Here is a 23,115-nt window from a genome sequence, read left to right as displayed (position 1 = left end):
GCCAATTTCTTTGATGAAACAACACCTTGGGGTTTACAAAGTTGACTGTATTCATCGATGATATATGGAAGTGCAGGCCGCCCAGCAGCCACCAGAACCAGAAAAAAACAGTCTCCCATCAAATAAACCATATGGCCCATCTTCATTCATTTTGGTGGCTTAGACTTGTGCTGTCTCGCATGTTTCCTGGCACTTCCATGCCCCCGTGATGGCTCTGGTGCCGGTATGAAATCGGCGTCTGGGTTCATGCTCGGGTCTCCGTGGTCTGGGCAGATTCCGTACATAACAAGCCTGGTGTTGTTGCAATTGTCGCAGCTAAGTTGTGGGGTTAGATGGGGTCTCCTGTGTAAGTGAGGTTCATTGCATTTGGGTTGCTTGCGTACTTCGTCTTCATGCTGCCGTTGCAGACCGGACATGTACACACGAGCCTTCCGCAGATACACTGGCAACTGTCCTCCTCCTCAAAGTATGCTGGGTTGGTTGCTTTCGGCATTGTTGCTTGTTGGTTGTGTTGGGTCCTGACCTGTGTCTGGCTTTGACGAAAGGCTTGGTTGAACCTGATCGTAATCTTGCTCAAGGGCGTAGTACTGTTCTACCTGATAATTCTTCTGAGTTGCTATTGCAAAATTGCAATAGAGTCTGATCCTGTATTGTCGGAGTAGTTGCTTGACGGACTTTTTACTTTGGAGGGAGGCTGTGGTTTATATATTACAGCTTCTCGCTTCTCCAGACAGCATTCCACCTCGGCTCCAGATGCCTTCAAACACATTGGTGACATCCCACCGCCTGTGATGTTCATCATGATGAATGGCTGTAAGACCACTTGAGCAATATCGACGTCAGACACGATGAGGTCCCCAAGACAAGTACACCACCGGCTTTGGTTGCCTAACTTTCAGGCATTAGTGGCGGCGTAAGGCACCGACGTACAGCCTTAATCATCATCATCGATAGGGGGACCTCAGGGCAATGTTTGCCATAAGCGTGACGTAAGGTAAGCATGTCTCGGCCGCTTGCGCTTCCTTTTTCTTCGGGTGGCACAAGCGGCTTGGCTGAACTCGGGGGACCTGCATCTGACGGGAGGCGGAACATTGGATGACTTTTGGCACGTACGATCAAACCAGATCTCGAAAGTTGACTGATCATCCTCATTCGAAAGCTGGAGATCGAAAACCCCACGCATGATATGCAGGGGATTGTCAATATGACAAGTGCAACTGTAAAAGAAAGGGGAAATGCGGTGGCCACAACTGCTACTAGGACTTGAGCGCCCTCTCTCGCTCAACACAAGGTACCAGTGTTCGATGAGCATAAAGCTTGCAGTTGAGCATGATAGATCCTGCGCAGATCCGCCGAGGGGGGGAAAGAAAGGTCGAGCCTGACCCAATGAACGCGCGTAAGCCATGTGTCGAGTGCTGTCGGTATCCGTAGCACCGTGTTACCGCCACACCGACCCGATCATGCTCCAACGGCCCGGGATTGGAGACACGTAGCCCTCTGCATCTTTCGAAATCCGTGCCTTGGTAACATGGCCAGAGCTTTGGGTTTGCCCGTCTGCACGCTACTGGGCGGGTGGAATCGAGAGGACCGTAGACGAAATAAGCGGTGACAGAAGAGACGGAATGCGCAGGGATTTCATGTGGCTCAATCCCACCAGGAGAATGTTGGTGAAACGGTCTACAAAGTATCAGAACTTTGATTTGCTACGTCGTGTTCTGGGAAACGAAGAATTAATAAATCCTCGACAGCTTGTACGTTCTCGCCATGTACATGGCCGACTCCATGTCGAGATCTGTTGTGACAGAGTGATTGTATCTGCGTACCTCTTGGGAAGATGGATGGAAAAAGACCATTTGCTTGATTACATACAAATACGTATACACAAGCCCCCTTGCCGCGTGGCAACGGTCCATCCCGCCGACGCGCGTAGGGCAGAATGTGCAAGCGGTACACCGCAGCCGGGCATTACTGAGACATGTAGTACTAGGAAAGGAGGAATGATGCTTCCCATAGACTGAAATAACGTGGTATGTTCTGTCGTCGGGTATGTTTTAAATGTAGCAATCACATCACCATTTGTATGCGAGTGAGGAAAAGCTGTCGTGGCCAGGAAGAAACGCTGCTTGTGCGGCCGGTCCCGAAAAGTTGCGTATATAATACCCAATGCGCTGTCAGGCTCTTTCCAATTCCGCCGCTGCTGGAAGCCGGCCATTGCAGCCGAGTATATGCCGGCTACTCGTCGATGCGTTATCAGGCATGTCGCATACTTCCCCCTTCACCGACGGATACAGGTATCTTATCTCAGGCGCGATTTCTCTTGATCTTGAGAACTAACATGACATCATATGTTCATGCAATAACCTCCGTTGCACGCTGTGACATGTGTATCAATGGAGGCGTTAGCATCGACCCTAACAAATAGATGACAAACAGTGGAGGCGAGAGACTGAACGCGTCACTGAGGCACGAAAGTATGAGAAGGCGTAATAATAGCATCATAGTTTCAGTCCACTCAGGGAAGCTGAGCGACTTGAGAGTTAGGTGACTCTGAGTATCGAATTGATGTCCAGCAAAGTTCGATACTGATCTTCGAAAAGCCAATAAGGGCAACAACTCAAACGCAAACAAGGCAGGCAATAGTGAGCCATGCGCTGCCCAAATCCTTTGTCTTGTATGTACCAGGTGACGTGACAAGATCCAGGCATAAGGCATCCATCATAAATACGGCCCACGAGACCTTCATAGAACAGCAGTGGTCATGGCCGGCTTCAGATGAATCCTGCCTGACAGTTACCCTCTACTGCGGCTGTTGGACGCAGCCTGGCGTCCATTGCCGTGGGAGCGGCGGTGGTTGGACTTTCTGTCGTTAGAGCCAGAGCCAGAGCAACCATTCTGGGCCGTAGCAAAGTTTGCAGGACCTAGATCGACTCCAGTCCCACCGCACTGGTTGCATGATAAGACGCTGTGGTACATCTGTGAGTTCAAAGTGGCCTTTTTAGAGATGTTATCAGTTGCTCACAGTCTATGGGCTCCTCTGCAGTTGGAGCAATCGTATACAGACATTCGTTCGTCCCCTACTCCGTACATGGCCCAGTCTTCCTGCTGCTGTTGGCCAGCCTCGAATGATGGTTCCTGCTGCGACGACATCTTTATGGCCAAGGAAGATTGTTTATTGCAAACACCAGTTGAATAATGATGAACCAATTTGTTTAGTAAGTAAATACGTTTTCAGGATGATGTGGATTCGCAATCAGCTCGCTGTTCTGTCGCGATCTATTTATACATGTCAAGACACACATTGTCTCATGCCACGATGATTATTGCCCTCTTAGCTTTTGCTTGTAGGCAGGACCCCATAGTTCCGCAATCCTGCTCACCGCCGTTGAAATAAAGAAGAACAGGGACAACTGCCGTTTCAAGACTGGGTGATGGGTCAAATTCCGAAGATCTATGATTCGCGAGCAGGGGTGGCTGTAAGGCGCAAGGCAACCATCGGAGCGGTAATTATCTTATCTTCTATGCAAGGAATGGATCTAGGGATCCCTGCAGGCGCGTCAATGGGATTCAGCCAATAAATCCCTTCTTCCCCGATGCTCTTGCCGAGAGCGTGGCTGATTTTTCCGGTGGATGATCCGACAGGGGAATGCGCTTTCCCGTCCCAGCCAAATTCCCAAAGAAGGTGCATGAAGCTATGGACCGACCAACTGATCTCACCAGAACAGACCCTGTTGAGAAGCTCAAGAAGCAACCTGCATGCGATTCTCGTCATCCGCAACCATCAAGTCGATAGTACTGCTCGATCCTGTTTCTACACGCATCTATCCCCTCTGTCCAAATGCTCGTGGACCCAGCTTAGGACGCTTTCCAAACCTGATCCTGGGAATCCCGCTCGGCTCGGGGCAAAATCCGGCTACTTGCATCAAATTCATTACCGCATCAATCATCACTTTATCCAAGACACACTCTTTTCTTACTTTCGTGGGACTTTTTGCCAGCGAAGAGTAGCGGTGTCTTCTTCTATCCCCCCTGCGCAACTGGCCTGTTACAACATTGTTGCACCATCCATCGGTCATCTGGAGAATATCGCCAGCATGGCTTAGCCTTCATCTCAGGCCTTTTGCATTGCAACCGATCGGATTGGGGTGACACCAGAAACAGACGTCGTCATCCATACTGCCACTGCAATCTGATCATCGGATACTTGACATTGGATGGCAGGTACAGAAGCAGTTCGTCTGATGTATGAAGCATCTCGTACAACGTGGGATACCCTTTGGCCAGACTGAAAAATCTCATTGACACCAAGCACCCACCAGGAAACAAAGCTAGGGTACCTAACGTAACTTGTAAGTGGTACGAATGCACCCCCGGTAAGTTTTGAATTATCTCCGGTACCTTATACAAAGCTGAATCTGCCAACCCTATGTGTTTCAATCTAATGTCAGGCCGTTTATTACAGACGTCTCCCGTTAAGCACGCTTCAAACTTTGATGGGGTAATATCGTCAGATCTCATCAGGACAAAAACTTCTTGACCGGACCCTTTCTCCTTCGTTTCCCTCACAACATCTCGTGCATGTTACCTCTTCCTTTCCAACGTGTCCTACCACCACGCGCGCCATCGATACCATCTTCCGATATCCATCTAATAACGTGGTGATACAACACATCTCTTGGGGGCGTCTTCTGTGGCAGTTCGTGGGTTCACAGAGCGGGTTGCCCTAGTCAGTGGCCGTTACCGGCTCGATTATAGTGTGCATCACGCTTATTCCTGTTGCGGGCGTGACCAAGGGCGACTTAATGAAATTGGTTGCCTCAACTTCGACGACCGGTCATGAAGCCGCCATTGGCCAGAAACCAATGCATGTGTAACCAACGTGCGACCACCGGAGCAGTCGCGGGTAAAGCGCCCAGGCAATGTCTTTCTCCCCTCCTCCTTCAATAGCGTCACGATGATCAAGAAACGACCAAACGCTGACCGCTAGTGATTCTAGACACCGATTTTCAACGTTGGTCGCATTCTCACCGGCGAGCGGGAAGCGATCTCTGGCGTTCGGTCTACCGAGTCTAGCCAGTTATATTGCTCCACGATTCACACCCTTCCGGTGAACCGTCGGAACCCCTGTCTTGTTCGTCAGACGATCTAGTTCCGCCGTTATCTGATAAGATCTGCGAACACACATGATCGGCAAATGCTGCTCTCCATGGCCTCGGGGAAATTGCTAAAGGCAATTCCTCCCGGGCAACTCTGGAACGAATGAAAACATCGTGAACTTCGCCGTCGCCCGTCATGTGCCCTTTTGTTCACCCAGTCAGGCAAAGCCACATCAACACCTTGTGTGACCCTTGATAGCCAAATCTACCTACCCTAACTACCCTAACGGCGACGCCGAGGGTACAAGGCATCATCAGCACGACTGCCAAGATTTGGGATGGTTTCGACCTGCCGCCAGCCGGACGACTGATATCGATGTCTTTGTGTGCTCTGGAGAAAGACTCATCGGATCGGATATCGTCTGATCCAGTGTGGTCGGTCCTCCCCCTCGCTATACGTTTCCACAGCGCATCGACTCTCGCGCAACACATGCACCGCAGAGCATATAGAACCTCATATTGCAGCCACCGGTAAAGATCCCTATCGCAAGATTGGGAAATGCTCCGAGCTGCTGGTGGGTGTCTACACTGATTGGTTAGATCGTATACTTGATTATTGGCGCACATTACAGCTCGGTTGCTGACCATATATTACGGTGCTTTCTGGGGTGGAGAGCTTTCCCCAGATTGTAAGAGCGACTCGATCTGATAGGATCTTTCTGTTCAAGCTCATCGGCTATCTGCATAAGGTAAGCGTAGATCATTCTTGGCAGCTGTTCCTTTTTGACTTCATTAGATAGATAGCCATAGGGCAGAGACAGTGATGTCACCTCTTCTACCAAGCATAGCCAAATGTCACTCCTGCATCACACAAGGATTTCACCTCGCCCACTGCGTGACCTTCCCGGTTTTCTTTCTTCATACCCAATACAGTCCTACTAGCTATGTATCAAATCCTGCAAGGCGTGCACCATAAAGCCCCAGCCGTGTACCAAAGCTCTTCGCTTCGATCCTCAGGCAAGAGGACCAGAAAGGAACAACTATTTGTGCCTTGTTAAGACATTATGCCTCAACTCATTTCGAACTTAGGCTCATACTCCCCGGAGTTCTTTTGATGCCATGGGAACGTTTTAGCTAATGGCTTTTCGCAGGAGAGGTCGGAGATGTTCACCTTTGAGAACCTTGATAGCTCGCCAGTCCGTCTTCCCCTTCACTAGGTTAAAGGGGCCACTGTGCAGTGAGCTACTGGCTTGCCGAAGATACGGGGTCAGGCCATTGCGTCACTACTAGTCTAGCACCTTATCCTACTAAGGCCATAATTTTAGGGCAACAAGTCTACCGGGAAGTCTGCCAAGGAGTATGCCGAGAGGTATGCCGAGGGGTATGCCGAGGGGTATGCATTCACGCTCAATCCGATTTTTGGCCTTTGCCAGACTCCCTCTATTGCAGTACAGACGTGCTTTTCTCCGCGAACCTCATGCTTCTGGAAGTCCTCACTGCTTCTCTGCAGGATCTCCACAGGTCTATGAGAATATCTACTCAGCAAGAACATCTAACAATAGATAGATAGTATTGATCTCTTCAAGATCTGGGAACTCATGTTTGCGAACTGCTTTTAGCAATCGCGGCAAGCGCGGTACAATGTCTCTGCTGCTGACGATGTGCAAGCCGTGGAGAGACTGGGAGTTCGAGCCGGGTAGACCAGCCGGACCCCATATTGTAGCCGTGGTCGTGATTGTTTCAACCGCCCCTAGCTCACATAGGTCACTTGCTAGCTTCTATCCACTGGCCGATATGTTCAGTCCATGTGGATTCTTGGCTAATTGGTACTAGTGCTACTACGAATTCCCCGAAGTTAGAAGACGAACGGCTTATAGTATATTCGAAGGATTTGGGTGCACTATGCTGCAAACATAACATGTTCAGATACTGAGAGTGCTCTACTCCGATAAAAGTTAGCATCAGGCGGCCCTCGAGCAACGCTTAACACCACAGGCTGCCTACTTAGTATGCTACTAGTCTTCGATGGATACTACCTTATCGTTCGGGAATTATGAGTGGAAATAACCAAGGCAGAGCAGAGCGCATCTTATCTTGATGATCAATCGAAGTAACCTGATCAGGTGGCATCAGGTGCAGTACCCCGGCACTGGCTCCCACTTTTTTCCCTCCCCTCGCCTGGGCTTTGACCAAAGATCGGCGCGCCTTACTTGTTGCAGTGTAGCGGGCAGCAATGCAACCAATCATGGCCCCTACCGAGTTCCGCTATCATCTTATTGAAACCTGTGTCAATGGCAGGAAACGTCTTGACGTGCGGCCGCCTTCCGCCCCTAAGCCACCATTAAATTTGCGGAACGCATATGGGGCGCAATCCATCTTGTCCGTCAAAGCGCGAGATCCTCAGCCGTGCCTAGACCTTGGCCAAGGTTGGTCGACTCAGGACCCCGGCTCTCCTCTATCTTGACGACATTTCCAAGCACTCGGACCTCGTGCATACCCATGCTAGTATACTCGCTATGACCATCCTATACTGGAGCCGGCTGTCTGGGTCCTCGGAACCGTGGATCTGCCTATCCCTCTTGGGGACGTGACTGGCTGTTTCACGATGCTCTTCTCGGACTGATCTTCTCTTTTTGAGAACACCACCGAGCCGGATTCAGCATTTTCTTTGCCGGCACCCTTCAACACGCTCGCTGCTCGTTCCTACATCCGCTTCCCTTCCACAGAGTGGAACTTGGTCGAGCTCACAATTTTGATTAGTGGCCGTGTCCCTCATCTGCAGGAATATGCCGTTGAAGTGTGCTTATATACCGTGGCCATTCCATGTATTGCGGCACCTCTTTGGCATGTCACTCGCAGGCTTGTCAAGAATCTGCCGACATACACAGGTCCACCGACCTTCCGCGGCGACCACCGCTTCTCTGATCCTAATACTAATCGTGCATCTTGCCATCTGAACAGCCGACATGTCAAACTCTGATGATTTGTTGACCCGCTTTACGGGACACGCCGTCCCCGTCAGCTTCGATCCCGGTTTCGTCGTTTTGAGCTTCCTCGTCAGCCTCATCGGCGCTGGTTGTTCCCTTGAGCTAATCAACCGCCGGACATCGATGAAGGGTCTGTTCAACCAGTAAGTCAGATGAACCCAGAAGTATTTCGGGACGATGAAATACTTACAGTCTGCACCGCAGTCTTCTGCTCGTGGGTGCCGCCGTATCGATGGGAGGCATTGCCATCTGGTCGATGGTGAGTCAAGGCGCCGTTTCTCACCGAGGGGACCCATACACTAACACTTGCCCAAGCACTACATAGGAAACCGAGCGATTGTCATCCTGAACAACGAACCCGAGTTACAAATTGCTTACTCGTCCGGGATAACGGCGGCGTCCTTCTTCCTGCCCATCTTCGTACTTCTCCTGGCCTTTATAGCCGTCGGCTCCAACGACGAGATACCATGGTGGCGGGTCGGCCTCTCTGGCTTACTCTCTGGAGGTGCCATCTGCGGCATGCACTACCTCGGAAACGCCTCCATCAGTAACTACCACTGCAAATACTCCGTTGGCAACGTGGTCGGCGCTTCCATCATTGCCGTGTCGGCTAGCACCATTGCGATCTCCACCTTCTTCGTCTTCCGCGCCGCCTGGACTAATTCCTGGCTCAAAAAGACAGGATGCATGTTCATGCTCGCCGGTGCTGTCTCCGGTATGCACTGGTGTGCCTCTGTGGGAACCACATATTCGCTGATTGAGTCGGCGACCGCGGTCGGCAATGGTAAATCCCGCACCGCTACCACCGCCATCGTCATTGCTCTATCATTCGTTGCCGCCTTTACCATGCTTTTAGCAGCCGGCCTGACCGCCAGAACCAAGCGCAAGTATGCCAACAAAGCGCAGCTGGTCACTTTGGCTGCAGCCGTCTTCGACAGGCAGGGGCGAATCTTGGTCAGTCCAGACGGCCTGCTGCCTAGCGAGAAGATTACCGATGCATTCCCCCAGAAGTCGCACGACGATGTGTTTACGACTGCGCATCCACTTTTCCACTGGATGTACCGCGCCTCTCGCGACTGGTCTAGTGTCAGCTCTCTCCTACCTTGGATGTCGGATCACATCACCAACCTTCCCCGCCGCGGTCGCGACCGGTCAGCAGTCAAAATGTATGAAGAGAACGGTCAGCTCGTGGGAAACTACGTGACCATCTTCCGAGAGCTGTTCTGCCTGGCCGCTTCGTCGCTGGCGGGTAAGATGTCCGAAGACGTGACAAATGCTGGGACGCTCTGGGATGAGATCTTCCATACCGGCACCGAATCTAGACCCGCCAATCCCGCGACATCCACTTTCGATGTTACCTTAAAGGAACACAAGCGTGGAGACTCGATTTCGGACGATTCTAGCCGGCTTGAACAAGGACTTGGCCATCGTCACGACTTTTACGGCCAGGGGTGTATCATGTTCCTCGTCCGCCACGCCAAGAGTGACAGTGCCGTAGCGAAGCTCGAGGCAGCCGGTTTTCGTTTTGCCGACACGCATCGTGTTGTCGACATTATCAAGTCCAGCATGCAGATCAAGACCCGCCAGTTGGAGAAAAAACTCCGCACTATGGCTAGCTATACACCAGAAGATCGTCTCGTCGAACCAGGCGTCCATGTCGGCGTGTTTGCTATTCGCGCCCGCCTTGATAGGTTCGGATTCGACGTGTTGGTAGAGAAACAGAAACGCACGTCGCTACCTACCGGCAGACTTCCCTATAGAAACTTGGAGCAATGGCAGCTGGATCTTCTCTCCGACTTGGATGGCTTGTATGTCCAACCGCTACTTATACGTCTCGCATCGGCAACATACTACACCCCGAGAGAAGTGGAGTTTGCCACGCAACTGCGCCGCAGCATCACCAAACTCATGTCTAACTTCGCCGATGCCACGGCGGATAGCGCAAGACTCTCGTCTAAAGTCGTTCAGCTACCTTGCCCGCCAGGCGAGAAAGGAGAAGAGTCGACATGCTCAATCATCACATTGCAGATCCTCCTCGATATCGGCTCCAACGCAGAATCCCCGAAACATTGCTTCATTCCTTTGCACCTCCTCAAAGTCCACCAGCTCATCCTCGACAATTCTCCGCACAAAGCCGCCTTCTCCCGTGCCTTGCATCGCGAAATTGCGGCCGTCATATCATACTCCTCTCGCCCAACCATGGGTAACGAGCATCCTCGACAGGGCAGCACTTCCAGTGCTTCATCGACTAAAGAACTCTGCACCCCAGCGACGTCAAAGGAAGAACCATCGTCATCGGAACGGACCTCACCTTCCAATAGTAAACATTCCCGTCGCCCGTCTACGCAGCATGGCCGCAAGACATCCCTCACATTCGGTGGGATCATGGTGTCGCAGGAGATCGCCATACAGGTAGAAGATGGCCTGTCCACGCCGAACCCTATTCGTGAAGGGTTCGCAAGTCGATCTTCTCACCGCTCCAGCTTCAGTCGTCTTTTACAAGGGGGACCGCCAAGGTGACGATGGCGGCCAAGAGGAGCAAGCTTAGTACCACCTGTACGGCCGCGCCGGCCCAACCGCGGCCGCCTTCCGGCGACGATCACGTGGAGATGATGGAGTCTGCCGAGGCAGGCCAGCGAGCAAGTTTGGCAAGGGGGTGCGACACCAATGTTGTTGGCACGGCGGAGAAGGGGGATGTGGAGGAGACGTATGTGGACGAGCTCTTTGCGGCCTGTATAAGCAAGCGACGTGCTTAGCCGAGTTTCTTGCGTCCAACGTATCTCTTTTGTCATGTAAGATACTTTGTCTAATCATCATACCCCATCATTTGTACGTTATTACACAGACTATTGTTCATCAATGTTTGCTTTTGGTCTCTGTTCAGGACTTGGCAATGGCATTTCCACATCAGGGCCCAGTCTATTTGTTGATTGGTTGATGCAAGTCATATAGATCACATAAGTATCAGGATGAACAGTTACTGAGATATCCCCTTAGTAGCGAAAGGGCTGTTCCTACTAAATTATGTTGTGCTGTACGGATCAGAGATCATCCAGTGCCATTAGTATAATTAGTATTCATCTAGCTAAATATGATGCTCGATCAGATTGAACTGACCCGCCGACCATTCACGGGAAGAATTATATCAAAAACAGCGCTTCCGCCATTATGGGGATGTCCCGTTGCCCGTCTCGGAAAGCCCAACGTCTTAGACTGTTAAAACGACAGCACTCAATTATGTCCCGGGACAATGTGATGCTAAAGGTCTGCGTAGCCGCTTGGTTGGGACAGAGGTTTTCACAAGTCACCTGTGGGCTGAACCTTGACTTGCAGATGGCACTTCCAGAAGAGGGTGCATACAGTGACATGGGCATTCTAAACTTTTGGTTTCTCTAAGAGAACAGAAAATAGGGCTAGGTGTGATTGGTTAGCTAGTTGTAATTGGGATTATTGAATATGATAGAGACTAGCTAATCACCGGGGGGGCTATGGAACGACTAGGGGGTTCACGGAAGCCCTATCATGATAACAAAGAGGATCTTCCTGTGGCTCTAACTCACGCGCCTCTGTATTCTATCAACTGTATCGTGAGAAGTGACTTGCCCATGCATGAACCGCAGGTTATATACTAAGAGAAAGCCAGGTAGATCGGATGTCACTACTTCGAGAAGAGGTAGTAGATGGGTGTTTATGATTACGAATCAGGGTTGAAATAGATTCCTTTACAAAACATGCTGTGAACTGTACGTCCTAGTCCAGCTCTGGTCGTTAGGTACACTCACGTAGGGTTCAAGGCAGTTGTAGCACACACCCTAAAAAGAAATGCATCAGCCCGCTACCGGATTCGAGCCGGCATCCGCCACTACTACTATTCACTACTGAAGTAATGAATGCTTTACCGTTAAGTTAATCTGGTCTTCCAATTTGCCTACTGCGTCATGTACCGGCGATCACTCAAACAGCCATCATAGTACTTGGCTATGCTGATACCTCCGGAGGTAAAAGCTCAAGGGAGCTCTCTAGCAGCCAACGTACCACTATATAGGCATACAGGTCAAATAAAAGAGTCCCATCTGTTGCAGTGGTTATAAGGGTCATGGAAACCGCCTGGGACGAGCTTTATCTTACTGAATCCTCATCAATCTCTTTTGGTATGTTGTTGTCCCAGTCAAACAACGAAGTCATCATCACAGCAGAAACGAAAGACTTATAGCGACTCAGCCATGTCTGAACAGAGTGGTCTCAATGGAGCAAACATCGTTCACATCCTGCCTTACATATATCTGTGTTGCTCCTTGTCACCTGCGACAATCTAGAAAGGGGCAATGATTCTCAAGACCCGTCTACCTTAGTCCTTCATGTACGTTACTGGTACCATGAACTCATACATGAGAAATAGAGAGTAGCCAAGTAGCAGCGATACTTCCACTGACATTCCCCTCAAGCAAAAACATTTGTCGCTCAACAGTTTACCAAGATAGAGGCGTGTTACCAATACCGGGTCATCCTATATATAGACTAAATTTTAGTACCTGCCATCTTCGCCCTTAACTGGACCGGAGGATCCCGCTTCCCATATAATTAGGAGCTGGGAGTCTTGTTCTACATGTCAACAATCCGTTTCTGCTTTATTCTTCCTCCCTTCTAATACTGTTTACCGTACCTGTACAGTACTAGTAAAGTTACCGTTTCTATGCATATTATCCTTGTCTCCTTCGCACAGCAGATATAGAGCCGTGGTCCCCATGTTGCAGAACAGGCTCCCTGCCAGGGAGACCGTGGCCGCGCCATACGGCGTCGCAGACTCTTAGGGCTCCTTAGGCGGTGGCGACCAGGATGCCAAAAGGACGGCTACACTGCTTATTCATCGTATGCGTATGTCGTTCCTCACGGCTGCTCCTCTTGATGAGGCACCATGGAGTCGGGGACAGTCCGGTCTTGGAAACCCTCACCACCTACGCCGCCGCGGCCTCGGCAGCGGCGCCGGGCTTTGTGGTTGCCACCCTGGTGCCAGGAAACGCTCTTGTCGTACTGGGACTTGCCATTGACACGCTCAGTATCCTTGTCAAGGCCGATCCCGCCGCTCTTGGCATCGGTCTCATTAATAGAGTGGCGGGGTCGAAGAAGTGAATGACCAAGACGGTCTCGAGGTTGCCCGTCTTGACCCCCAGCTTGTGTTTGGTCACCATGTCGATCAACGACCCGACCCTGTCCATCCAGTTCGGCTTGTCCTGAACCGACAAGTCCCTTGACGGGGTTTGACTTTTCAATACCTTCCTGATGTCAGAATATGCAGGCTGTTGCTGTTGCTTCCTGTACAGATTCAGGATCGTTGAGGTGCGATGCTTCAATGGCTTCATGCTGCTTTCCTCTATCTTGTCATGTAGTCTCCCTGTTGTTACGAAAGCCTGGTCTCGTTATTTTCATCGTCGCAGTAGAGTTCTCTAAACGAACAGGCCGTGGCCCTGGAAAGACCAACATTGAGCTGTGTTGGTTCGCGCGAGGCTTTTGGTTCGAAGAAGAAGTAGAAGACCGGTCAAAACGAGAATCATTAGATAGACCAAAGGCTACCGCCGAATTCCTGAGAGTGGGACCTACTTTGGCGATGCGCCACTGGTCACGAAGCTGTTGGAAGCCGCCCCCAAAGTTTCACGGTGGATTCCTTCGGCAGAAAGCCATGGGTTGTCTGGCACTTCGACTAGTGAGTCCTTTCGCACCTGTGAAGTCATCCTGCTGTAATGCAGGGATAGGCGATGCGACTCGGATAATATAGGTAAAGTAAGTGGACGGAAAGTGGTCCAATGGATCCCAGCAGCTATATCCAAGAAGCAATGGGATCCGTCACCTATTATGGCTCTGAATTTCTTGTGATGTATGAAGTCAAGCGTTCCAAGTCGTGGCTTGGGACTCTGGTGAACCAACCTCTTTTCCTTCGTGTTTGCATAAGCCAAGTACGAGAGCCACCCCTGCCTGATCTACATCGTCGTCGTCACCATGCTGGAAAGGTGGGAGTGGTCTTTTCCCACACCCTTTCCGCTTCCACCAAGTAAACCTATTGGCCACTATAAGCTGCCGTAGCTGTCAGTTGCGACGTGCCGAGTGTACTGAGAAGCTTGCTACTCATTGAAATACTTGCGAATGGTTATTAAACTATTTGACAAAGTGCACCATGTTGCGCGCCACGACAAACGAACCAAAAATGGCCAGGAATGCCGTCATTGTTGGCGAGGTGCGGATTCATCACCCGTTGGTTTCACTGCCAGAAGCGGGAACATTAAATAATGGTTCAACAAAATGTCCGGGGGGTCAAATCCGATTAATTGTACGCATCCTCCCGCCAATACAGCGAAATAAAGGAGCAGGAGAAGCCTACGAGTGACAGCAGACTGGGATGCGGGTTAAAATCAGTAGAAGCAATAGCAGCGTCGTCACCACCACCAAGCGGAAATACACTCGACGACAAGGATGAGCTGGGTATGAGGAAGAGAAGGCGATGTTATCAACAGTGCAGGAAACTTCAACTCTCACGGGATACAGTCAATTATGAAGCAGTGCGTTCTGCCCTAGCTACAGAAAAAGAAATACTCATTGCCACCGCGTGCTCGGACATGCGGTGTTCTGCTGCTTCAACCCCGCCCGGCAATAGATCCATCGTGGACCCTACTCATGAAGCCATAAACTCGTAATCAGAGGAAACCATCGAAACATCAAGCAAATAACCCCTTATGGGCACAACAGACGACTGACCATGCGGCCACGGCGACCCCTTTCTTCAGGCCAAACCTGCAAACCTGCAAACGCCGCATCGAGAAGCAACAATACGCCGAATCCACAAACGAGCATCTCACATCTGTGAGATGCTTGGTGCGCTCGTGATCAAGCCAACAAGAACAGCTGCCCCGCCAATGGCACCTCCCAGGGCACAGGCTGCAAAGTCAGCAAGACGACGTCTCTTGGCGGGTGGAGCTTCTGAAGGCCTCGCCGAAACCTGGACCTGTGTGTCAACTGTCTCCTGGGACGCAACAGAAGGATTCAGGGCAGACGCAGAAGTAGCGGCATCCTTCATAGCGCTGGATCGAGCTGAAGGCGTATGAATGGCGTGTCCAAGACGAGGAGGGCTCGAAAGCATCGAGATACTCTCACTGTCGTCGTCTTCACTTTCATTATCCCGGGAAACTTCATCAAACGTGCGCTTTCTAGCCGGCCGGCACGTAGTCGACACGCTAGGCGCAGTTCGTGGGTTGGGGGAAATGTCACTAGGAATATGTGGAGAATGCAAAGGTGATGATGCCTTCTCCGAGTCTTCGGCTAGCAGATCGGGAATAGTCATACGGCTGCCACGACGCGAGACTTTTATCTCACCGGAACCCTTGCCTGCGGCCAGTTTGCTTTTCTGATATGTAAACGCACTGGTCATATCATGCTCAGGGCTCTGCAGTCGCGTACGTTTCTCAGGGTCGGGAGTAATGTGACCATGAGATGGACTGGTGATGCTTGAGGTGGCCCAAGTGGGAGCAGTGTAAAGCAACTCCGCGTCTTGCTGTGGGGAGGATCGTTGTCTCGGCACAGCACGGGTATTGAGACGCTGAGTACAGTGGTAAGCTTGAAAGGGGTACTGCTGAAAGGAATTGGTACGCCAAGGTGCCTTGGACGCAGCATTGGAGTCCGGGTGGTACAGTCCTTGAGTGTTGTTGGCGTGCTGAGAGGGCGGGCTGGAGCTTTCAAGCACAGTAGTGGAATAGTCGTCAAGCTTGTAGGGGAAATACGATGGCAGTGGATTGCCCACCAGGTTGATGTTCTGCATGACTTGGTCGGTTGGGTATTGGCTAAGGGTTATCAGCGGGGGCGGGCCGGCTTGAACTGTTTCCTTGTTCTGATCCCGAGCAGCAAAGTATTCAAATTTGCCGGTCTTCTCGCCAAGCACTTGTGCAGTGGTCTTGCCACCTGGTTTGGGTCCAGGGGCGGGCATCTTGACCATTGCGGCATCCGAAGGACTTGGCTGTCTCGCGATAGCAGTCACATTGTTCACGAGATTCGGAGGGGCCGTGGCTGGTAATGGCTCGCCATCGAGATGGGAGTTGAAAATTGCCCTGGGAAGGTGACCGGGGCATACGGGTTCCAGCTCGAAGGCCGGCTTTGTGCTAATGGCCATTGGGGAGGACTTGGGCGACTGTGTGGAGGTTGAGGTCTTGTCGAAGATGCTAGTCTCGATGGCATCGGACTCGGCGTCGCTCGATGAAAGAATGTCTGAATTGCAGGGCTCATCGAGATTACCTGAAGAGCCTTCGTTAGCATGTAATGGCAAAGGACTGTCTAAAAGCAATAACTTACTGGCATCTTCGCCCTCAGAATCGTCCGAATCGTCTGAATCATCCGAGTTGGTATGTTCGTCCAGTAGCTCATCCTCGTCATCGGAACTCCAAGAATGTGACACCATGTCTCCATTTTCCTCAATATCGCTGTCGCTAAACTCATCATGGCGGTCAAGCTCATCTGACATCAAAGAGTCTTCGTCTTCATCGTCATCTTCGCTGTCGAAGTAAAGCGGTAATGGCATCGGACCACCAACGCCTTCGAGGGTACCCGGGTGTCGAGCAACCAGATCTGAGATGACTTCGGGGGGTTGATGAAGCTCTACACTGACGCCCGAAGTTTCGGAAGACTGGTTCGTCGAAGCAGTGGCAGATACGTTGGTGTCCTGGGAATGGCCAGGATCGTATGCCTCCTGCGTAGCTTCAAGATCGTGCACCGACATAGCAGGCGAAGCCGGCTGACTGGGCCAATTGCTTCTAGGTTCGGGCGAGTAACCATGGATAGATGATCGGTCCTCGTCATCGATCTCGGAGGTCAAGTCGATAACATCGGAGCTCGGTTCGGTACCGAGCAGTCCTGGGATGTCAAGACATACCGGGTACGGCCAGTCGCAATTGGATTGGCTTCCTGGGTGAGGTCCACGACCATCGACTGGTCTGGCTGGTTGATATCCGGGAGCGTGAAATCTTCCTTTTCCATGCCCATGACAGAACCCCCGTCACTCAGCATGTCATCATCCTCGGCATCAGGGACGGTGAAGTGGTTGGTAGAGGCTGCCCGTTCAGGCAGCGATGCAGCACTAGAATAGTTGTTAGCGAACAGGCGCATTGAGTGAAGGGTGCATGTGCGACGTACGAATTGGGCCACTCCATAGTCACATCAACCTCGCAAGGTGGAAACGTATCGCGTCCACGTAGAATCTCGATGCCAAAACGGATCTTGTCACCACTGGCCAGTTCAGCGAGATCGTGTTCGACCAATCGGTTCTCGTGGTTAGGAGTGTCGTTCTTTGAAATGAAGGTACCGTGGAGAGAACCGATGTCCTTGATGAAAAGTTTCTGGCGTGGATAATTAGTATATTTCTCTTGCGTCTTGGAGGTGGGGAAGATACCTTGGTGTCCAAGTGGGCAATAAGCTCAGCGTGGGTTCTGGACATTACTGGAGAATCAAACCAAGCATTATCTCCGGTAGAAACAAACCCTTTTGTTGCTACCTTGGAAGCCCTGCCAACACGCTCTGGTATATCGTGCCGTAGGGCGATGCGTCGTGTCTGGATGTTCGAGTGCGGGCCAGAGTTGGAGGATGTAAGTGTGACGAAGACTGGTGAAGAAGACGATTAGAACCATGAAAACCACGCAGAGATACCGAAGCAAGGCAGGTAGGAAAAAAGCAATAATAAAGCAGGCGAGCTGGTTCCAGACATACCTTTGGCTTCGTCGGCCACTGATAAGTCGGAATCAGAGGCCATTTTGACGAAAGAGTCGAGGATCCTGCTCGACTTATGGGTACGACAAGCAGTCCTCCGATGACTTGGGATCCAAGAGGGAAGATATTTTTAAACTTGAGGCGTGGCTGGCATCCGATGGAATCGGTTTGCCTTTTGTGGACGAAAGTGCGAAAGACGATTGTCACATCCAAGGCTGAGGTGAAGTGAAAGTAGAAGTGCTTGGAGTGTGAAGGTGGGGTGGGGTGCTTGCCCAAGACGTCTCAGGAAGAGCCGGGAGATGATGACTGCCCAGCCAAGGAACAACAGCAGCTACTGCCTACCAAAACGTAAAGAGGTGGGACGAAGGAATTTTGTCGGGAGAAATAAGCAGTTGTGGTATGAAAGGGACGAGAAGTAAGGGCACAGCAGCCGAAGTGAAGTTACAAGATCATACCAGACAATCTATCAATGGGCGTTGCCTTGTCAGGGGAGAGGAGGGGAAGTTGCTAAGTCCCAGTCACGACTTTGAGGGTTCAAGTTGACTGACCAGCACTGAGAGAGTGGAAGGCCCCAGCAATCGCAATCCCGCCCAGGTGCCCTTTCCAACAGCGAATCGATGGAACTAGGACCAATTAGCGCTGGTGTCTGGGGTAGAAGTGGGGGCTGGACTGGGATTGTCAGGACTCAGAAATGCACTGAGGTCCTGTCCAGGCAGAACTGGCCGCCGATAAAGCTGCCTGCTGGTGCCTTATCACCTTCCGTATCACTTCACTCCACCTACCTGACCTTGATGGGACTTTAGGCACTTACAGTTGACAGCTGACCTCAGGCAGTTGTTTCAATAGAGGGGTGGCTTCGACGGTCTGTACCACTAACAACTTCCCAAGTCATCTGACACGATTCTGCCTTAAGTCGAACAAGAATGCCGAGGTGCGCTGGCTTCCCTAGATGCAAATTGGTATGTAGAAATGCATTACCAGAAGAACAATCCGAGGCTTTCGGGCTCGTTTCACTGTTGTCAGCGGACTTTACAGGTGGCTTAACTTGGGAGCTCTTATCTACAAGGCCAACATGCGATAAAGGTCCTGGATCCCGCTGGTACAAGGGTCCAGCAGTGGGAGAGAGTGGATGCTCTTTCTAGGGGTACGATGGCGGGGTCATCATTTACCACATGCGTAGGTGCATACATGTGGTAATGGCATGGCACTTTTTTCAATAGACGTTTGAATCCCAATAAGTAAGTACATTTGAGCGGAATATGTATGAATAACTAGGTATGTACGTAGATAGGCTGGAAGGGCATATAGGTAAATAATAGATCTACTCGGGCGTCTGTCGGTATTTGGTTCGTTTCTTATATGTACGTAAGGAGGTTAGCACCATTATCTTCGAGCGAATTGGTTCACTGTTCGGATTCCGCCCGCCCGCCTTAGAATCCGCCTGAGCTGTCAGTTCGCTCCAACCGGGAGGGAAACAGCTGCAATTATTCATCACCTTTGAGCGGTCTGCCTACCAGCTTCTGTACATAGTTAGCGAGAACGAGACATGTATTCTGTGCAATTTTATTGCAACGGCCTGGCAACGGCCTATGCCAAGTGGCTACTCGGTGTGGGAATACCAGTTACCTGAATTAAACCAATTCAGCTCCCGGTTTGAACCAGCATTTTCCTTTCCCTGTGCCCCTATTGTTTTGATCAAGGGGTACGAAAAAGACGGGCCAGCCAAATTCGCGGAGTTCCACGATGGCCTGGGCTCAGCGATGGTTAATGTGTGTTCGTGATCCAGGTACGCCCCCAATGTTGGCTGGCACATCCCGTAGTACAGTTCGGCAGGAGACGTACGTCTGTCTACGTTAGTTGGTTGGTTGGGTATGCATATGTAGGTACGACACAATAATGGATCAGTGTGCAGACAGCAAGCCGTTCCGGTGGCATGTCATGGTTCAGGAGATTTGCTTGTGATCATTCGAGGGCTGGTGGAGACAAGTTGCCACTTCTGATATTGTAAACCTATTAATTTGATACCACTGCCACCTGCGTGCGATATTGACGGGTGGTTGAGCGAGGAATCTACGACTATACAGCCCAGTATCTCTAGATATTGAGTCCATATCCAGGCTGCCGCTTTTGGGACTCCGAAGACTTGCGCAGTCACGAATGGAGCAGTGGAGGATGATAACCCATGAAGCTATCTCTCCGTAGCGGGGCGTATTGCCTGCCAGGGTACCCCGCCCTTTGCTGCTCGTGACGGCATGTAGCTCGTAGGGCTTATCGTGGAGTGCTCATGGTCAAAGGCCTCCAGTTTTGGGAAGTTATTATTTTTAGTGTCGAAAGTGGGCAGACCGTGTCTGTTCAATAAGCTCGAACGATGCGCCCACCACTATGACGTGTTTGCGTCATTCGGGCCAAAGTCTGAATGGAAGCAGAGCTGCAGTGAGTGTCAAAGAGTGAGGCTTCAGGCATTTTTGCCCGGCCGAAGAAGAATTGGAGAGACATGTGCCAACCCCCGAGCTTGTCTTGCTTCCGAAGTACCTGAATCTGACTTGGGGAAACCCCTTGCAGATTCTATTTAGCCCGTCCCCGACTTTCTCATTCATTTATCCATTGTCCTGTTTTGCCAGAAGAAAAAATCTGGTGTGCATTGCAAATTCCTTCTTTCGCCTCCTCGCCTTCCGCAAACTTAGCATTCGGAGAAACCTTTGCGAAACCCTCAACTTGTCATCTAGATCGGGCAAGTTATTCTTGGCCGAGCGCTCTTCTATTCTTACAGAAACTGTTCTCCATGGAATTTACATTAAACGCCACTCATCAACGCTGCACTTATTATTTTGTTACTTGACGAGCCCTACAGACTTTAAGGAGACTTAAGAGCTATACACCAACACAGCTCGGACCCTGTGGATCGGTCTCCAACCTATTACCTATCAACCGAACACAAGGCACAATGAGAGACTTACGAAAGAAGATCTTGCTCGAGTCTGGCAAGACCGTGTCCCGAAAGGCACGCTCAAAGCCCGACTCCAACTTTGGCTCCCCAACGACCTCCCCGGCTAGCTCCCGGCCTGCTTCTCGCGCACCGAGTCGCTACGCCTCTGACGCCGAAAGCGACGACAGCGATATCAATGACAGCCTGACCAACTCGGTTGCCGACTCTGAAGATGGAGATACCATCTCCGACTGGACCGATAAGCTCAAGGCCTGTATCAGTGAGATCCTTGACCGAAAGCGTAGCAGCGTCAAGGGTCGCGAGGCGTACTTGGCTGGCTACGTACACCTCGCCCGGCACCATTTCGCCGATACCATCATCGAAGGACAACTACACGAACTCGTCCCCGCCATACTGAAGAGCATTCGAAGCGGTCGCAACACAGAAGAGGTCTTGGCTGGCCTGAAAGCTTTGACCATGACTGTCCTGTCAACCGAGTCAGACAGTATCTATGATGACGTCTATTCGAGCCTGAAACAAGTGTGCGAGAACTCAGACGAAGAAACTGTAAAGGTGGAGGCTATCAATGCTATGACGGTTGCTACCGTATTTGGTGGTGGCATGGACGCAACGATGCTGGAGCTCATGGACTACTTGCTAGAAATTGTTGAAAGCGATGGGCATAACATCGACGCTCCTGACAACGGCCCGGTCGTCACTGCCGGTCTGGTTTGCTGGGGTCTTTTGGCCACCTTTGTTGACGATCTCATGCCGCTGTCCGAGACCGCCCTCGAGGCCTTCACGGAGCAACTCGATAGCTCCGATGCTGATGTGCAGGTCTCGGCCGGAGCAAACATAGCTCTGATCTTCGAGGTGATGCGATCTTACAACGAAACGATGGAAGAGGAGCATGATCAACGACAAGAGGAGGCGAGACTGGAGGCCCGGCACCGCAAGCTGGATTTCACACCCGAGGAGTACAACCCGTTCGACCTGCAGTACGACCAGCATAAGATTGTACATCGGGTCTCAGAACTAGCTGGTGAATCCTCCCGAGCAGTGTCTAAGAAGGACCGGCGCAAACTCCACCAACAATTCGCCAGCATTCTCACATCTTTGGAGCTTGGGAAAGGTCCGAAGTACTCAAAGGCCGGACGGGCAGCAAGGCAGTCCGACCGAGATGGCGACAGAGTTTTCGGTAACGAGAAGGATGTCTTCCAAGAGGTGGGCTATCGCGATATGATCCGCGACGAGAACGGCAGAGTGCTCCCGATCGAGTCGTGGTCACTCGGGCTACGAGTATCTTTCTTGAAGAAGGTTCTAGGGGGTGGTTTCAACACGCACTGGCAGTCAAATCCGGTAGTCGAGGAAACATTTGACAGCGCGTGATGCAAGATCTGACCATCTCTTATCCGACACGCTTCTCATGTATATATAGCACTCGGTTTTGCGATACCCCGATTCCCTACGCCTTTGCAGCACGAGTTCTTTCCCGTTCGCTCATGACCCCCCAAAATCATCGCAAGAATGAGATACCCAATTTGTACCTTAGTTTACCATCCGCTCCCACATCAAATTTTAGAGCCGTGATGCACGAAGTACATCGTTATTCGAATTTATTGATTAATTAATTGACACATTCGTCGGAAGCCGCAGAATTAGAGTGAGTCATGTCGACTGTTTTGGGACGCGGCCTCGCTTTCTTGCATATCCGGCAGAGTTGTACTACCTGGTTTCGGGAAGCTGGGAGGTTGGCATACAAACGGAGGAGTGTAAACAGACTACGATAGGTCCATCACGGAAAGAAACCAGAATTATAATAATGCATACACCCTGTGCCCTAACTGTTCTCAATCGCACTAAAGTGAGCTACGATAAATACGATGATGATTTGAGGTAAATCGATCGACCGTACCGAGGCGAGAACTAAGAAATGAAGACAAGTTCGATTCCTATCCGCGTTATGGGTTGTCTCCTTTTGATCCGTCTTTCCTGTTGGCTCTTATGGATATTCAGACTGAGGCTATACCGATCTGTAGCTGTATGTAGTTCTTTTTTCGTTTAATTGCTATAATAGCTCGAAATAGATACATAGGTATGTAATCAATATCCATATGTGACGTGATATTAGAGTGCCCAAGAATTCGAGTAACGTAACGGGATGTGATGCAACGGCTTAATCCGACAGGCCACTTCGGCATCGCCTGAGCGGGGATTGCGGGATGAAATGTGACGGGAACACCGGCTACTACACCCCAGTGATCAATCACCTCAGTTGAAGGAGGAGGGCGCGGTGAAGTTGCCACCGAAGCACAAGACAGTTTACCTGTCTTCTCTTGTGAGGCATCGGAACGCAGCACGAACGAGTCCT

The 23,115-nt window shown here is 51.0% G+C and overlaps 5 protein-coding genes across 5 annotated transcripts; 2 read left to right on the top strand and 3 right to left on the bottom strand.

The window, feature by feature from the left end:
- Positions 1 to 2,790: 2,790 nt before the first annotated feature.
- On the bottom strand, positions 2,791 to 3,147 carry PG994_004431 (uncharacterized protein; the record flags this gene model as incomplete). The annotated part of the gene is made up of 2 exons (XM_066855840.1): positions 2,791 to 2,991; positions 3,079 to 3,147. 2 exons carry the CDS (start codon positions 3,145 to 3,147, stop codon positions 2,791 to 2,793), a joined length of 270 nt encoding a protein of 89 aa, XP_066718007.1.
- Positions 3,148 to 8,059: 4,912 nt separating this feature from the next.
- Positions 8,060 to 10,836, top strand: PG994_004430 (uncharacterized protein; the record flags this gene model as incomplete). The annotated part of the gene is made up of 4 exons (XM_066855839.1): positions 8,060 to 8,223; positions 8,273 to 8,339; positions 8,396 to 10,533; positions 10,584 to 10,836. The coding sequence occupies 4 exons, from the start codon at positions 8,060 to 8,062 to the stop codon at positions 10,834 to 10,836; spliced, it is 2,622 nt and encodes an 873-aa protein (XP_066718006.1).
- A 2,131-nt stretch (positions 10,837 to 12,967) lies between these two features.
- Positions 12,968 to 13,809, bottom strand: PG994_004429 (uncharacterized protein; the record flags this gene model as incomplete). Its single annotated transcript, XM_066855838.1, has 3 exons — positions 12,968 to 13,357; positions 13,400 to 13,451; positions 13,679 to 13,809. The coding sequence occupies 3 exons, from the start codon at positions 13,807 to 13,809 to the stop codon at positions 12,968 to 12,970; spliced, it is 573 nt and encodes a 190-aa protein (XP_066718005.1).
- A 1,115-nt stretch (positions 13,810 to 14,924) lies between these two features.
- On the bottom strand, positions 14,925 to 17,861 carry PG994_004428 (uncharacterized protein; the record flags this gene model as incomplete). The annotated part of the gene is made up of 6 exons (XM_066855837.1): positions 14,925 to 16,354; positions 16,412 to 16,947; positions 16,989 to 17,192; positions 17,249 to 17,451; positions 17,505 to 17,713; positions 17,819 to 17,861. The coding sequence occupies 6 exons, from the start codon at positions 17,859 to 17,861 to the stop codon at positions 14,925 to 14,927; spliced, it is 2,625 nt and encodes an 874-aa protein (XP_066718004.1).
- Positions 17,862 to 20,762: 2,901 nt separating this feature from the next.
- PG994_004427 (ifrd domain protein) lies at positions 20,763 to 22,133 on the top strand (the record flags this gene model as incomplete). Its single annotated transcript, XM_066855836.1, has 1 exon — positions 20,763 to 22,133. The coding sequence occupies one exon, from the start codon at positions 20,763 to 20,765 to the stop codon at positions 22,131 to 22,133; it is 1,371 nt and encodes a 456-aa protein (XP_066718003.1).
- Positions 22,134 to 23,115: the final 982 nt, after the last annotated feature.

The sequence above is a fragment of the Apiospora phragmitis genome (assembly GCF_038363925.1).
Source record: "Apiospora phragmitis strain CBS 135458 chromosome Unknown utg000005l:1.0-4161743.0:1.0-4166827.0, whole genome shotgun sequence".
NCBI lineage: Eukaryota > Fungi > Ascomycota > Sordariomycetes > Amphisphaeriales > Apiosporaceae > Apiospora > Apiospora phragmitis.
The sequence above is the reverse complement of the archived record's forward strand: the minus strand, read 5'-3'. Positions and strand labels throughout refer to the sequence as shown.